Source organism: Larus michahellis, chromosome 7 (genome assembly GCF_964199755.1).
Source record: "Larus michahellis chromosome 7, bLarMic1.1, whole genome shotgun sequence".
Classification (NCBI taxonomy): domain Eukaryota; kingdom Metazoa; phylum Chordata; class Aves; order Charadriiformes; family Laridae; genus Larus; species Larus michahellis.
The window spans coordinates 5,569,235-5,585,953 of NC_133902.1; the positions used below are offsets into that span (position 1 = coordinate 5,569,235).

At 35.4% G+C, this 16,719-nt stretch overlaps 2 protein-coding genes across 5 annotated transcripts in view; one reads left to right on the forward strand and one right to left on the reverse strand.

The window, feature by feature from the left end:
• TRPV3 (transient receptor potential cation channel subfamily V member 3) overlaps window positions 1-4,295 on the forward strand; it is a 26,145-nt gene extending 21,850 nt beyond the window's left edge. The window contains exons 15-20 of the mRNA XM_074596156.1: window positions 115-280; window positions 804-870; window positions 1,245-1,516; window positions 2,351-2,463; window positions 3,078-3,148; window positions 4,057-4,295. Of these exons, the coding sequence (XP_074452257.1) occupies window positions 115-280; window positions 804-870; window positions 1,245-1,516; window positions 2,351-2,463; window positions 3,078-3,148; window positions 4,057-4,151 (784 nt within the window). The 3' untranslated portion in view covers window positions 4,152-4,295. The remainder of the gene's footprint in view (window positions 1-114; window positions 281-803; window positions 871-1,244; window positions 1,517-2,350; window positions 2,464-3,077; window positions 3,149-4,056) is intronic.
• ASPA (aspartoacylase) lies at window positions 4,295-16,624 on the reverse strand. Of its 4 annotated transcripts, XM_074596176.1 has the most exons (8): window positions 16,533-16,624; window positions 16,343-16,446; window positions 14,113-14,375; window positions 11,480-11,675; window positions 10,182-10,275; window positions 9,310-9,417; window positions 8,357-8,466; window positions 4,295-7,810 (listed from the first exon to the last, which is right to left on the reverse strand). In XM_074596176.1, exons 3-8 carry the CDS (start codon window positions 14,349-14,351, stop codon window positions 7,598-7,600), a joined length of 960 nt encoding a protein of 319 aa, XP_074452277.1. In that variant the 5' UTR covers window positions 14,352-14,375; window positions 16,343-16,446; window positions 16,533-16,624; the 3' UTR covers window positions 4,295-7,597. The 4 variants fall into 4 exon arrangements, with proteins under 4 accessions (XP_074452277.1, XP_074452275.1, XP_074452276.1 ...); XM_074596174.1 differs by lacking the exons at window positions 16,343-16,446; window positions 16,533-16,624 and adding an exon at window positions 16,067-16,129; XM_074596175.1 differs by lacking the exons at window positions 16,343-16,446; window positions 16,533-16,624 and adding an exon at window positions 16,067-16,124 and having other exon boundaries at window positions 11,480-11,672.
• Between the last annotated feature and the right edge of the window lie 95 nt (window positions 16,625-16,719).

Sequence of the window (16,719 nt, forward strand, 5' to 3'; positions counted from 1 at the left end):
AATTAGAATTGAAGCATAAGAAGCAGAGAAGTCTCGTTTTCATATTTTTCAATTATGTTGTTAGTTTTGTGCTAGTAATTTCCCTTTTACGTACATGTGTTTGTTTTTTAACAGTTTTATACAAGCTTTGCTTGTGATCTTCTCTGTCTTTTTGTACTTGTTTTCCTACAAAGAACACCTCGTGTGTCTTGTTTTGGCAATGGCCCTGGGATGGGCCAATATGCTCTATTTCACCAGAGGCTTCCAGTCCATGGGCATTTACAGTGTTATGATTCAAAAGGCAAGTTTGGTTTGTTTTGTTTTACCTGCCTTGTTATGATGCTTGCTTATTATGATACAATCTCAATCAAGCGTATTCAGCGATTCAAATGTATTTTATAGTTCATCTTGAAATTTCTTATTTTCAGTTTATACGTATTATTTCAGCAGAATACACTATATCACTTCAATGGCAGAAACTAGTTTATATCTCAAAATTAACATTTTATTATATTAAATATGTAAGTAATTTGTGTGTTTTTTGCAGCTAATGTAGTTCTGTTTAATTGCATCATCTGCTGTAATGCCTATACTGTACAGAATTAGTCACCCTTGCAAGTGCACAACACCCCAGGCTCTCAGTCATGAGATGATAAATCAGACCTAAATCTTCTCTGGGTTTCTCACTGGGACTACAACAGTTTGCTTCATGAAAGTAATCTGATACTTTAGCGCGTAGCACACCTGTATCCCTGCAGAATTCGTAAGCATAAAACTAGTTCTCAATTTTCATTGCTGATAAATATTTATAATTTAATTTTTAGGTCATCCTGCAAGATGTGATAAAATTTTTAGTTGTCTATATCGTGTTTTTGCTGGGATTTGGCGTAGGTAAATATTACTGGAGAAAAGCACTGATGCTCTGTGTGAGTAAAAATTTTAGCATTATTATAAGAACCCTGTTGTCATGATGAGAGCTCATGTTGGGGTTTCTTCTGGATATTAAAACCCCATGTTTTGAGATTTAAACTGTCTAGAGACTGTCTGAGCAGATAAGTAATTTGGCTCTTTCTTAATTGCCTGCAATTTCACTTGGACGTGGGCTCTTTCTGCTTCCTGGTAATGCGTCACCTACCTGCTGCTGTGTATGTTGCTGGGCAGCTCTAGCTCTTTATGATGTAGTGCATTTTAAATTCTTTAGGATAAAATGCCATGTATATATAAAGCGTTATTGTGATTAAAATCTTCTCATGCTTTCTTCTCAGCTCTTGCTGCACTGATTGACACTTGCCAAGATGGCAATGAATGCCACTCCAACAGCAGTCTGGGACCTGTTCTCATGGATCTTTTTAAGCTCACCCTCGGACTGGGTGATCTGGAGATCCAGCAAAACTCAAAGTATCCTGTACTATTTCTTCTGCTCCTCATAACTTACGTTGTGTTGACTTTTGTTCTTCTCTTGAACATGCTGATTGCATTAATGGGAGAAACAGTGGAAGATATTTCTAAAGAGAGTGAGCACATCTGGAAACTCCAGGTTTGTTTGGGAGGTCATTTGCTTCGTGAAGTATAGATGCCTTGGCTAAAATCTTTTGAGCTGTACCTATGGTAACATCATGCTGATGGCACAGGTTAGGTATTAACAATGATAACCCCCATTTGTGTACGTGTACAAATAATGGAAATAAGTAATTTTAGTATTAGGGTATCGTAATAATTTCGGAATTAACGAGTATGCTAAAGGTAATGTTATGGCTTGTATTTTTAACCTCATGCAGTGTCACGTACCTTTATGACTTTCATTCCCCTTGATATGTCACCAGGAAGGTGTGTTTCATTATCTGCACAGAAATCTGTAGCACAGCCTGCTCTGCTGTTCCATCCTCCAGTCTGAGCAATGCATGAGTTCATTCCAATTCCTCATACCTCATCCAAGCCTGGTCTTTTACCAAGTCTAGACAGCTCCGAGCCCCAAGCTGTCATCGAGAACACAGTCATAATTAGGATTGGTGTTGCTTTCTGCGGTGGGCAGCATCCCCCTGCAGGTTATATATATCCCTGTGGCACGGTGTTGCATGAAGGTCTTAGTATTAAACCCGAAACACTGAGTCTAGTGTCAGATTTCTTGATTCTTCTCTCAGTATGTCTTCTGCGGTGGGGCGAACGAGAGAAAGCTGTGGACAACCTATTTGCAGAAGCCAAATAATAAGTGGGATGCCATATTACTGGCCATTGTTGGAGTCAGTGTTGGTTGTGGATGGAGGCCTAACATGTTATAATGAACCAAGGAGCCTGCAAACTGTATATGCTGTGAAATCAGACAATTTTGAATATGGTTAACCATAGTCCTGTTACTATTTATTGTTAATAGAGAGCCAGAACTATTTTGGAATTTGAAAAATTCTTACCAAAATGTTTGAGGAAAAAATTCCAACTGGGAGAACGGTGTAAAGTGGCTGAGAATGACACCAGGGTGTGTTTAAGGTAAAGCAAAGCTAGAATACTGTGTTATCAATTCTGCTCTGTATGTTTCTTCAAGGTTATTTCTCCTCAAAAGCCTCTTTAAAATATTTCCACATCTCTACAAATTATATCAGGTGTACAAAAAGCCTTCTTTTTTTTTTAGTTGTGACCAATGGTTTAAAAAAAAAAAAAGGAAAATGCACAGGCTTTTTATGTAGACAACTTTTTGGTAATAAAAGATTTTCAACTTCTTATGTTTTTAATGTACAAGTATCGAGTCTGCTTGCAGTAAATGACACTTTGTCATAATATTCAAAGGAGTAATTATATTTAACTTGATTGCCATATTAAAGAATATACTACTATGCTGTTTTATGAAAAAAATATTTAAGGTGAGTTTCAAGACTATAATCATAATGTGTGAAATCAAAGTTGTCTTAGTATTACTCTCATCCTTATATAGTGGATGACGCTGCAAAAGACGTTCAGCCTTTTAGTACTAGCAAAGCAGGTGTTGATGGTAAAGTATTACAATATCAAAAAGGAATAAAAAAAAAAAAGTAAAAGGGGAAGTGGAGCTCTGCAGGTGGGAGATAATGCATGCTAATAACACAACTTATGTACAATGTAAACAGGATTAATGAAGTGAAATGGACCGAGTGGAAAACACATGTTTCATTTATTAATGAAGATCCAGGGCCAACAGGTACTGCAGAATTTTACGACACCATATTTGTGAAATTGTTCTTTTCTTAGAAATGCTTTGATATAGTTTTATATCCTTAAAAATATAAAGTCTCATAATCTAGATATTCAATCACACTTTACTGCTAGGGAAACTCATGGCTAATATGGTAGGGGTGTTAGTTATTTTTAAAGATTTGGAGAGAGGGTTGGTTACAGACTCTCATTACTTACATCTTGGCACCAAAACATGGTGGCTTTACCTTTTCTTTATTTTCTCTAAGCAGTTATGCTTCATCTGAGTTTTACATTCTCTTATGGCATCTGAATGGTATAAAGCCAGAGAACCTTCCAATAGACAGAAAATACTATTTTGAAATAGTTGTCATAAAGTACACTTAGTCCTTAAATAGTTAAGTATAGCATTGCAAAATTGAGAAGAAATCAAACTGATTCTGCCTGACAATACTGTGTCCAGATACCGTCTGCTGTTTTTAACCCTAGATGTTCTAGGTCGTGTTTATGTTTTGCGCTATATATTAGATGACAAACCGAACGCTGACCAGGAAATTCAAGATAGGCATCTGCTGCCAGTGTTGGGCAGCGTGACAGAGCAATGACCTAACTTTGAGGTGTCCGATGTCCTTCTGGCAGCAGGCGTCAGAGTTTACGATGGGGGCATATGAGGATCTGGGAGACTTGTTCTGAAGTTAATTAGTCAATTAGCATTTATATTGCTTAGCAGAATGATTTCAGTCATAATGAAAAGGGGCAGACAGAAAAATTTCTGTATAAGATATGGTAGTAAACTGACAACTTACTCATTTAAATAAATGCATTTTTTTAACAAAAAATAGACGTGCAAAACTTTGATCTTGCATATACAGTTTCTACCATATCCTGTTTTGTTTATAATGCATTTTTTTGCAGATCCAAGCAAAGTTCAAGATAATTCAAGAACTAATAGCAAAAACACCCTGAATACGTTTGAAGAAATGGATGATTTGCCTGAAACTTCTGTTTAGTTTTGCTGCATCTGACATGTGGTCGTTCTGAAGGTTAAAAGCATCAGCAGTGGACGCTGGAAGCTTTGGTGATATTTTGGACAGCTGTAACCAGCTGGAACACAAACTTTCAGCGACACGGTCTGATGACTTTAACCCATTTAATCAGGGCAGCTAAGCTAAAATAAAATGGACTATTTCACTGGTTCAGTTTTGAGCCTCTTGCAAACCACTGCTGTCCAAGTTTGGTCAAACTTGGCTCTAGACTTTTTACTGGATAACAAAGGTCAAATGTGAGATATTTCTTCCTTTTGTGGAAAATTAACATCGTGATCCCAGTCTGCTGTCTTTTGTTTTGGAATCTCTAGCTCATGAGAAACATTTTGTACACTGAAAAAAGTTAAGTTCTTGTCATGGAGAAAAGAAAGGCATTTCAATTGTGAAGACTACTAAATGAAGTATGTTATTTTGAAATAACAATGTTCTGGATACATTTGAAGCTTTTGTATTGTCTGTCAGTGTTATTGGAGGCTTGATCCCACGAGCTGGAGAAAAGCCGCTTCAGGTCTCATTAGCTTTGCCTGATCTGTTTTCCTGTGTGTAACCCCCAGGGTATAACGTGGTGTTTACTGCTTTTTATTTATTACTATGTGTATATGCTTTCCCATAAAATAATAGGGCAGAAATACAGAGAATACTGGAGAATATTTCTGAGTTTCTTCCAGTCACAAGGTCTTTACTGTTCCTACTCAGCTTTTCCATGCTGTTGCATCTTGCTGCATAAAATAAGTTGTCACATTGGAAGTTCTTCCAGTTTAAAAGTAAATCAATTTCTGTATTCAACCACTTCGTGAAAATAAGAAGTCAGTATTTCTTCCCAAAGTGAACAAAATAACTTAAATGCAATGCAATTGCAGACTTTTAAAGTGGTTTTTTAATTATTATATTTTATTGAGGACTATGTAATGCATTTCTGTAGCACCTTTTATTTCACTACCTGTGATGACCTAGTACAATGAATTATATTTTTAGTTTTCTATTTTATGTGTGTATGTATAAAAAGAAATATTTGTTCTATGTACTTTTAAATTTCAGTTAATGCATTATGTGTCTTCAGTGTCATGGGTTTTCATCATATTCATTTGGTGCCTGTTTTAAAGGTGCTATTTAGGAAAGACTCAGGTGAATTCTGTTCTGCATTTGAATGATAATATGAATTGCGTTGGATTCTTACAGCTAAGCCTGCTGTGGGCAAAATGATCCAAAAGACTTTCTTAACACAGAAGAGAGCGTGAGGGGACGCTCCAGCAGAAAGGATAGCGCAACGCTATTTGCAGGGATGGTGAACGCGGTTCTCGCTGCCCAACCGGTCTTCTCTAGATGCCGTATCCTGTGTGTCCTACCATGTATGGCCTGGATGGATGGGATCAAACTGAAATCTTCAATTCAGTTATGTCATTAGGGCACAGGAATTTGAGGGGAAGGACATTTATGCGTATCAATAGACCAATGTAATATCTGAGCGTTGTATGGCCGCCTTCATAGGATGTGTGAGTATGAGAAGAAAAATTCCTGTGGTCTTGGAATCTTTCATCTTTGCTGGTTAATTTTGCATTGAAACTGCCAACAAAGAATATTGCCTCAGGACTGTGCAGTTCCATTTGGATTCTTTTGAGTGCCAGTTTTTGTACAAAAAAACCCACTAAATACCTCTTCACATATACTCAGGAACGAGAATAAACTAGCCTGTGCTGTGCTCCCTGTTGCTGTGGATAGACGTGTTGCTGAAAATAAGTTCAGGTATCTCTTTGCTGTACTGGGGTCACACTGTAGGTGTAGCCATAAAACATGGAAGGGACAAAAACCATAAGGAATGTGCCGTGCCAATGTCCAGGTACAAAACTGTATGATAAAACTGAGGAAGAAGCTGCGACTTTGTTTCTAAAAGTTCTTCGCTGAGAAAATACCCTCCTTTTGTGGCCACGGAGCCCTGCCAGATCACACATCATGTCTCCTGTCTCAAGAGTCTTATCAAGAACACTATGACTAATGACTAGAGCAGATAATTCTGTACTTTTTATATGATCTTTATTTAAATTAAAGAAATAAAACTTGTAATTCAATAAACATTCTGTCTTGTGTTTTTATTTTATTGCCAGAGGAATTACACAAAGCAAGGAAAAAAAGGATTTTGGCTTAGTAGTAAATAAGGAAGATACCAATTTTCGAAGGACAGAATTTGGGGGTTATCTGGACAATTAATCTTTCTGTAAATAGCTAATTATTGTACTCTTATGCAAAGTTCTTAATGTTTTCTCTGTCCCCAATTATTGTCAAATATGTTAAAAACAACTTCAGAAAATTAATTAAATCCTTGTTTTCTTTTCTTTTTCAGCTACTATGACAGGCTTGCTTTCTACAAATTCAGAACAAGTCAGTCTTAAAATTCTGAGAAGTCTCCCCATATGGAATTCTTCTTAATTTCCGTTCTGAAATACTCAAGTATGATTTGTGCATTGCTTTTCAATCAAAACCTGAGTAATTACCTGATCTTGCCTCCTTCACTGAAAACTTTTAAGGTACAACAGTTGATTAAAATGTTATTTGGAAAATGCTATAAGCAGTAGGTGGATACATCCAGAAAGTTATAAAGCTAGTTTCCGTGGCATAAGTGCATCTTTTTCCTGAATTTGAATATTGCTCCAGTGTGTTTCCAACTACTAGATACTTCCTAAATTCAACCCATTTTATCTTCAAATTCATGTTAAATCAGAAACAGCTTGAATTAATCTTGTAATATTTTAAATTTTAAAAGCTTTATATTTAATTTTAGTGTATTTTTCTCAGAAATCAGATGTTTTTAGCTTATTTTATATCTTCCTAAGTATAAAACCAAAACAAACCCTAAGGCTTCCACTTCAGCGCAGTAGGGGTTAGTCATGTATGCAGATAATATAAAAGAATTTTAATATATATGTATCCTCACTCTGTTTCTCTCTCCCTAGCTTTTCCTTTGTTTTATATTTTGTATGTTTATCTGAGGAATTAGTTTCAAGGATCACCCCATTTTAAAAAGTGACGGTTATTGGAGGTCTGGGTTATAAAGTAGAAATGCTGTAATTTTTTATATAATTTGGTTCTGTGGATGAACATCTTTCTATATGACCCTGGATATACTTTTTATAGCCTCTAACCCATATGTGGTACATCATTTAATCATTTTATATAGTGTGAACTAACAAATTTCATAAAAATAATATTTATTCTTTGCATCTATAGTAATCTATTAGAACAAGTAAACAGTAGTCATAACTAGCATTATGACAGTATGTGTCATCTTAAAAGTGCTCAGCAGTGTTAATTAAATTGCAATTTAAAATTAGATTCTGCATTAATTTATTCCATGAATGATACTGGATTTCACAGAAGAGAAATCCCCTTTTGTATAGAAAACCTATAATAAGCCTTTAAGAAGTGTTCTGGTCTAAGACTGAGGATCTGATGTGTTTTGCAGTGAGTTTCACTTTTACTGTTTTTACAAAAGCTTGTTTCTTTTCATAATATGCAGCTTCGTTAATAAATGTTGGATAGACTGTACAGTCCCCTTTATATGCAATTACTTCTCCATCAAGAGTCAAAAATAGAGGATCACCATTGTTCAGTGGCTGCCAGTCTTGATCCTTAGAGAAAGAAAATAAATAAAATATATTTACTTTCTGGTTTTTATATATTTCACGTGATTTCTGAATTTATGCTCAATAATTGTATTCTCTGCAGTTTATGGCAAAAACTTTAAAAAGAATTCCTTTTAATCTTCAGCACATAATTTCAGCTTTCTGGCCCTCGTTTTCAGGCTTGTACAGAATTCACTGGTAAAGGTGAACTAAAAGGAAACTGCATGTGCTCATAACTGATTAAAAACAGACCTTCATTTTAGAATTCAAAATTAGATTTATGTTTTAGAATATGAGATATCCTATTGTCTTTTTCTTTTTAGTTTTAGGTTCAAAAGTGATTTTTAGATTCAACGATTCCCAAGTAAGTTACTGAAATAATGTATGACCTTAGTGATAGAATTTACCATAGGGAAGGTCTTAAAGTATTCAATAAACCCATTGGCAATACCATCGTTTTAAATATTTACTACTAAAATATACTACAATGTAGCAGAAGCAACACAGGAATACTTATAAAAGGTCATAAATGGAAACTATTTTAGAATTTACCTGCAGTTTAGGGTGAATAATAGCAATAACTTCATCATTCTTATTCCTGGGATAATCTACTTTCTCCATTATTTTAAAAACCTCAATTGTACATGGTGGAAATTCCTTTCCTAGAAAGAATAAATGTAATTTAATGTCAAAATGAGCAACTGCCTGTTAAAAAGAACAATGCATTATTTATTCTTTTCAGAATGGCTTAAATCATTTGGTACCTCGTCAAGAGTTTACACACTAGTGATTAGCTCATATAGCATAAAAATATCTGGCTCCAGATTTTTTGTCCCCTCGAAGCTAAGTTGCAGAAAGATGGTCCAGTCACGTATGGTAGCATAGGAAGCCCAGATCTAAATTTGGTGCTGAAATGTGACTTTTCACTGTATACTTAAAAAGATGTATTTTCTAGATGAAGAAATCATTGAAAGGCCTGTGTTTGACAGTGCTGCACAATACAGAATAGTATCGCTACTATTTAATCTTTACTATTCCAGCACAATAATGGAGATTCTGATGTGCACAACTATATTGTTTTCCTTCTACTTCCAAAAAAAGCCCACTGACAAAAAGAAATTCAAACACCTGTTTTTGTTGGTATATATTTTAGATAGCAATGCACAGAAGACACATTAATTTATGTATGTTCTCCGTGTACCTACTACTATAGAAATGCTGTTAGCTAGTATTTCAGATTCTCAAAGCAACCGTAAGATTAAGATCAAGTATACTTACTGAATCCTCAGAAAGAGGAAATATCCTTAAAGCTACCCAAAGGAGCTAGACAGGAATTCTGCCTTTCTGATGCCACCCTTAGGTGGTCTAGAGAATACCCCACTCCCCCTTATACCCATGTAACTGTAAAATGTTGGAGCCCAACCTAATTTAAAAAAAAACATATTCTCCTGAAATAGTCCACTGACATGACAGAGAGGGCTATATTCTCTCACTACTTACTCTACCTTCATTAAAAAGTTGCACAAAATCAAGGCCATGTTTGACAATCTTCCTCATTTTGTCCAAAATATCAGCTCTAACAACACCTTGTGGCTGGGGACCCACCTCCACACCTGTTTGCAGACGAGGGAGATTATTAATATAGCCATAATACATCGTGTCTAGATTACACAGCAGATACAGATGTCTGATTTGGTCTATGTTTTATGTTTAAAGGGAATTTAAAGTACAGAGTTATGTGATTTTGAAAGGCAAGCAGAAAATTTAGCTTACCAGTCTGGATCAGTTTAAAGAACCATACGTACATTTTTGAGTGTGCTACTAGAGTAAGAGAAAGGGTTCGTTTCTCTTATTTTTTTCCTCATCCTATTTTTCCATGATGCCTTTTAGAGAACTCATTGCTTAACATGTAAAGCAAACTAATAACTTTTTCTATGGTTATGGTTTTGATTCCCTAAATGAAAATGTTAGCCACGTCCATGCAGAACATCATTTCCCTTTCCTTTATCACATCTTCTCTTTTCCTCCTCTTGGCTAACCACCAGCATTTCAGCCGAGGCTTATTTAGAGGAAGTAAACATTTCTTTTCTGAAGCTGTTAACTTCCTTATCCTCATATATTATAAATATTTTCTGCAACCAGTGGGTTAACTGAGTTTAAGAATTTGCATCTGGCTTCTGTATTTTGTAAGCCGAGTATAAATCAGAACTCCAGAAGAAAAGATAATCACATACATTTGATTCAGTAAATATATTGTCAAATAGCTGCTGGTGATCAGAGCACTCTGTATAATGCAATGAAATAAACAGATCTGGAAACAGGCATATTTTTAAATAATTTATGGTGGGTTAAAATAGTCTTTGTTTTTCATATTTACCAACAGGATGTTTTGCTACAGATCGAGTTGTTGCATATTTCAAACTAGGATGTTCAATCAGCAAAACAGGACATCGTTCTGGAGCCAAAGCGTTCTGTGGAAATTGTTTAAAAATGTCTTTGTTATGCAAATACTTTAAAATGTTGTGCCACAAAAGATTACTGATGCAGAAGTGATTTACACAACGTCTTCAATATGTTGCCTTTATTTCATGGCTCTCAAAGAAGTAGGACATCTTTAGAAAACACACAAAGCTGTATTTGTTGGTCTCCTTTCCATTAACTCAAGCCAGGCATGCTCCACTGAACCTTGCTGTCTCTGCGTATAACAGAACACAGTTCTAGTCTTAAATTGCTAACAGGAAGAAAAATCTACTCATCAGTGTTCCAAAACTTAGAATCTAAATACCGTAAAGCGGACTTCAAGAATTTTTTGCACTAGACTTAGATTCTCCTATGGGGACATAGATTGTGAATTAAGCCTTACTTTAATCTCTTTTTTTCTTTTTAATGTAGAAACCTATTTCAGGTCTCTTTCTTGATGACTGCCTACCATTGCTCTTCACATAACTTTAGTTATAAGCTTTCTATAGCTTCAAGTATTTTATAAACATTTAAATGTGATACATACAATAAGAAAAAAATCACGTTAAAATATACCTTGTTTCTAAGGGAAAAAGAAATAAATTAAAATTCCACACCTTTGCCCTAACCTCGATTTCATCAGTCATTGTCTAGGTCACTAGTACTTCAACCAGGGTACGCTTAAGCCAGCACTTCTGCAAACCTCGCTCTACCAATACTTATCTGCTTCAGGAACGGCAGAATCAAACAGCTTCTAAAGACATATCGCTATTCCTATAAATACTGATGAAGGGAACATTTGTCATTACCTAGTTCCATTATTTTTTCCGCGTCTTTATTTCATAAAATTAATGTTTAACTATTTAGCATGTGTGACCAAATTTATCCAAGTTCCTGACAGATCAGTGTGAAAGCAGATTAAATTACATTCATTTCCATAGATGTTATTCTAAGCATTCCTCTTTGCCCATTAGTCTTACTAACACTCATTTTAATACATGAAGATTACAATGAGTTCAAATCTGAATTGCCTGGTATTATAATCAAATTATTAATTATCTCTGATTAAAGAAAACCATCCTACGAATGATTAAATATTCTAAACAGTTTTGCAGAATAAAAATTAGTATATTTAAAGAAACTACAAAATAATATATAGTAATACAACATTACGATTAATAATCTATTTTAATAGTTCATTTAAATTGGTTTTACCTTGATATAATGAAACATTTGAATTGTAAAGTCATCCCTGGAGTTTTCAAGAATAAGGGAACCACCCATGTTAGAAGTGGTGTTGTGAAGGTCAAAAATAAGGTCATACGCATCATCACTACCTTTTGGACCAAATATATGATTGATTTCCTGAGCCCTTCTCACTTCATATGGAATATCTTCCACCACTGTGCTGCTGTTAATATCAGTACAAAGAAATTAGTAAACTCATTCCATGGCTTTACAATCAACAAAATACGTATACCCTTTTCTTTTTACTTTAATTCCATAATTGACTGGAGTTGAAATCACCTATTTAATTACCAAACTGTTAAAATTTGATGAATTTGTCCTTGAAAAAAGCATGATTGTTAACCAGGTCTTACTATTATATATCTTGCGCAGAAGGGTAGTGGGAGGGTTTTTATCTGGGTTTAGATGGATGCTATTTAATTCTCTTATTTCTTTACATCCCCAAATTTACCCCTATGCACAAGAATAACTCAAAATTTATCAACAGCTTAAACCACTTACAACACTGGATCCACCTCCTATTGAAGACGGCATTTGGATCTCGGTCCGTGCCCTTTTACCTTGGACATCAGTCACAAGGTCTTTTGTAACTTGCTTTATTTCTTGTCTTCTCATATTCTGATCAGACTTTTACAGTCTCTTGCTTTGAGCCCTCCTGATCCTCAAAGCTCATAAAAGCTTTTGCTACCTCAACTCTGTTCCTTCAGAGTTTTAGTACTTGTAATCTCAAATGACTATGTCTGTGCCATGCTTAGAAAAAAATGGTCTTAGCCTAAGGAAAGGTCTGAGATCTGCTTCCTGTCGGAATAAGGGCTCTATAGGAAACTGATGTATGACACAAAGATATCTTCTGTATTAAAAGTATATAAAACTGCTGTAGGTCCAGGCTTGTTCCACACAGACAGCAAATCTGCTTTTGACAACAGGCTTTGGGATACTACCCAAGCACAATATACAAACACCTAATATCTTCTGTGATAAATTCAGGAATTCAGTGGTTTTTTCTCAATACAGCTCAAGTTTGGTGATATTTTAATGTTCTAAGAAATACTTGTATTAAGTTGCATAAATAAAGTTTTTTTAAATAATTAATAACTGCATGGATATTTAAGGATCAGAAGAGGCTGATGAAGAAAATTATGGGATCACCACTGCCAAAGTATAAGAAATAGCAAGACATAATCTGTTGGGAATGTCTACATCACAGTTGATGTACTGGTGGGATGTGAGATGGATTAGAATTTTTATATGAGCCCCTCAGGCTCCTTTTTCTCTTTTTCTGATTCTGTATATCACGTAATCTACCTTTGTATTCTTTAGTTGTCTTTGAAATTCAAGGTTTCTTCATGTAAGACTCAAATACTTCTTATTGAAGCCAATGGGACTTCAACCATTACTTTCAGTAATGTCAATGTTTCACTCTCCTTTTTCTTATTTTGTAAAATCATTTATAATCTTGAAGGGTTTACACTTAAAGGGATCAGATGAAGGTATTCCAAACATTCAGTAGTGTTGTAATAGGAATGGGTGATTTAATAGGATTTACTGAGGAATATTAGTTTTAAAAATGAAGACAACTTGCAGGTGTCCTAATCTGCTATTTTGACAAGTGTTTTATGTTCAAAGCATCCGAAAACAAACAAAACCACTTTTTTTTTTCCCAGACGTTTGCCCTAAGTAAGTAATTAAAACAATGGCCTCAACACTTACGTGTTAAAAACTCTGTTTATCTTATATATAATAATAAACAACAAAATTCTAGGAGGAAAAGGCAGATGAAAAGATGTGCAGGGTAAGAATAACCATGCTTACAAAATACACGATAGATATTTATTTCAGTGATATTCACCTTTACTATTAAGACCTTTCTGACACATAATTACCTGTTTAGCATGCAACTATACCAAGCATAAGAATGTTTGTAGAGTACACCTCTGGAATAGATGTCTCAAAAGCAGAGAAACGTGAAATCCTATTAAAAATGTATAATCAAATACTATTTTACAGTAATTATAGATTGTATTTGTTCTAAAATGATGACTCAGTTAAATTACTGAGACTTTTTGTCTATCATTTTGCCATAGAATACGTTATTTCTAACTTAGCTCATTTCAAGTTTTGTATGTTTTACTGTATATAACTGAAATCAAATGCACTTCCCTGATTTGTATGCAATTCTTTCACATAGATACTCAAACGTCTACCTTTAAATGCTTTTATCTGCTATCTTCCTGCAAGTATAATTGTATTCAGAAGAGCTCCAAACATGAATTGCACAGGAAGACGTGAAAAATAATGACTTTGTAACTCAGAACAGCAATACTTAAGTTTACACAAATACAGCTAATCTAATACTAATTTAAAGTGCTGTTTTTAACATCTGTTGGTTTGAGACTCATTCTACTAGCAGTAGTTTTAAAATGAATCTGTTAACACTCAAGCCATTTGTTCTTTTTGGGCTAAAGGTCAATAATTTCAGTTATGTGACTGCACAGTTAAAAGAGTAGTGGAACTGTGTTAACATTTTAATCTGGGAAGGAAGCTCCTTACAATTTTAAAAAGCAGAAAAGTAAAACAACAGAAAGTACAACTATTCTTACCCAAGATTATCAGTGTCAAAAACACGGTTCAGATCACAGTCAATGTATCTAGTACACTTCTTCACGGCTCTTGGGTTGGTAAGAAATGGTTTCACTTCCATTCCTGTTCTTTGGATCTCAGCTCCATTCTCTTGCCAGTGCTTGACCAAAAATACCCCTGATAACTCATTGCCATGAGTTCCCCCGAAGATAGCAACCCGTCTTACCGGAGGTTTATCAACAACAGAAGAGGAAGTCATGCTTTTCAGCAGCTCTAAGAATTGCTGAAAGCAAAACAGAAAATAATGATAAAGTAAAACTTTTGTCTCAAAAAAAATATTTCTCTTTACTCTTTTTAATAGGAAACTCTTTAAGCCTGTATAAAATAAACATTTCTCTAACAGTTTTAGACTCCCGTTGTGAGGCGGGGAGTTGCTAACCTGACACTCCTCCCTCTCGAGAGCCCTCCCCTTCATTTACCATATTTAGTAATATCTCCAAGTCTGTTAATGGTACTGTTACACAGTTCAAAAGTTAACTTCTCTAGGCAATCTCTATTAATATATGATGTATAGGTAGATATTGCATTAATGACAGTATGAAATGACTTTTTAAATGTAAACTTTAATAACGCATTTAAAAATCTGTGATATTTTTGCATTGCAAACTAGGTGTAACAAGTATGCTCATGTATGTTTTATATTACATAAACATTACAGTATACAAGAGCAGAATGATTTAAAGCAAGCAAAACCAGTAAAATATGAATCATATCTTGGCTGTACAGTGTTCATAATGCTGAAACATCAAGTACTTTCATCTAAAAAAACCTAAGAACAGCTGAGTCCCTCAAAGCATGTTGTTGCTTGTATGACCTTTTTTGTTTTCTAGTATGTGAAGAACAGTGATTAGAAGGAACACACTAGCTGAAATTAAATTGCAATTTATCCATGACTGACTTACCTAGTATTCCTGGCGCTAGTTCTGCCTTGGGATCTGCTAACACAGACCTCTAACACGTTAAACAACTTTGTCAGTGACGGCCCTTCTAACTTCTGCAATCTCTTATTAAAAAGGAAACAGATACAGACCACGATGGGACAATAGTTGCGTTCTCCCCCCAAAAAATCCTTAGCCAACAACTTGATTTTCTCCATTGCCAAAAGCATTCAGATAGGCTTCTGAAACTTAAGGCAAAGAGCAGCCATAACTTCCACCATGAGGATCACAACATTTAGAATAGAAGGTCTTAATAGCAGAAACTGCAATAATAACTGCTGTAAATGACAGAAGTATTTGTAATTAGTATCTGACACATGGCATAAATATAAAAAAAATGTTATATTGCAAGGGAATAAAGAATGTTTATCGAACAATTCCTTTTCATTAAGATTATAGTCCAGTGACTGAGAGAGTATTTGGCTAGTGCCTGGGAGAGGCTTTATAGCCCAGGCTGATAGACTGTAGGTCTAGGAAAAGAAAGCTAAACATAGGATTTACTGAGACGAGTTCTGCCAGGATTGTATTTCCTATAAAAGTTGCTCTCTCTGTTTCAGCTTGTGCATACAGGTTTGCTGAACCTTACAGCGAGTTAATAGAGACTGTTTACTTAAACGCTCAGCTGTATTACTGCTGTACTTGGAAGCTGTCAGGTATTTAATCATAGTAAGTAATTTATTAAACAAGGCAGTAAAGTTGTATTTTACAGCGCTGGGCAGTCTGTACTGTCCTTTGACCCCCGTCTCTTCAGCGGCGGTGCCAGAACGGCGATTTTCACCCTGCCTGAAAAAAAACACTCACGCTCTCAATCTTGGTTTGCTGAATTTAAACACCGCAGCAGTTTGAAGAGCGAATGGCAAAATGCAAACATGCAGTGCTAGAAGGTATAGTCTATCTTTTATTGCTGGTGGTACCGTAGCGGTTATCATTCCTTGCGAAATACTGAACGAAACACAGAGATCGTTTGTGCACTTACCTCATTTAACATGCGAGAAGTTCGTCTCCTAAGAAGAGCTTTCTTAGGACAGATACAGTGCATTTCCAAACGTGAGTTTAGAAACTAAAGCCCCGGAGGCTTCTTTTATACCCTTAGACCAACTTTACTTCCAAACAGCTTTTAACTCCCGGTCTCCCAGGACATTACAAGCACCCACAAATTTGTGGCATAAAATGCAGACACTTGAAAAGCTTTCACTCTTTTGAATTAAACACCGGGAACAATCCCTTATTCCTGTGCTTTGCCAGTACTTACACTTGGAAAAATTGTGTAGGATCGTCTTTAGTTCATTAAGAATTCAGATTGTTGTTACGTACTACTTGCAAATATCTGGTAGTGCTTCGAATGTGTGACACGAGCTGAAAAACATATGCAATAATGAAATGTAATTGAAGTCTAGCTATCAAAGCCACGAAGGCGTATATACAAGTGTAACGTGGCTCACCAAAGCCTTCCAAAGCTGAAGTGAAAGGATTACAAAAAAAGGGTGGGCTCCGATCCTGCCGAGCGCGAAGATTTTACACAGGAACCAGTCAGGGGTTACACGGCTGAGAACATCAGTGTGTAAAACCCAGAAGAGGGGTTAAAGAGAACAGGATTAAGAGTGCAGATACTTTTATTTATATCTATGT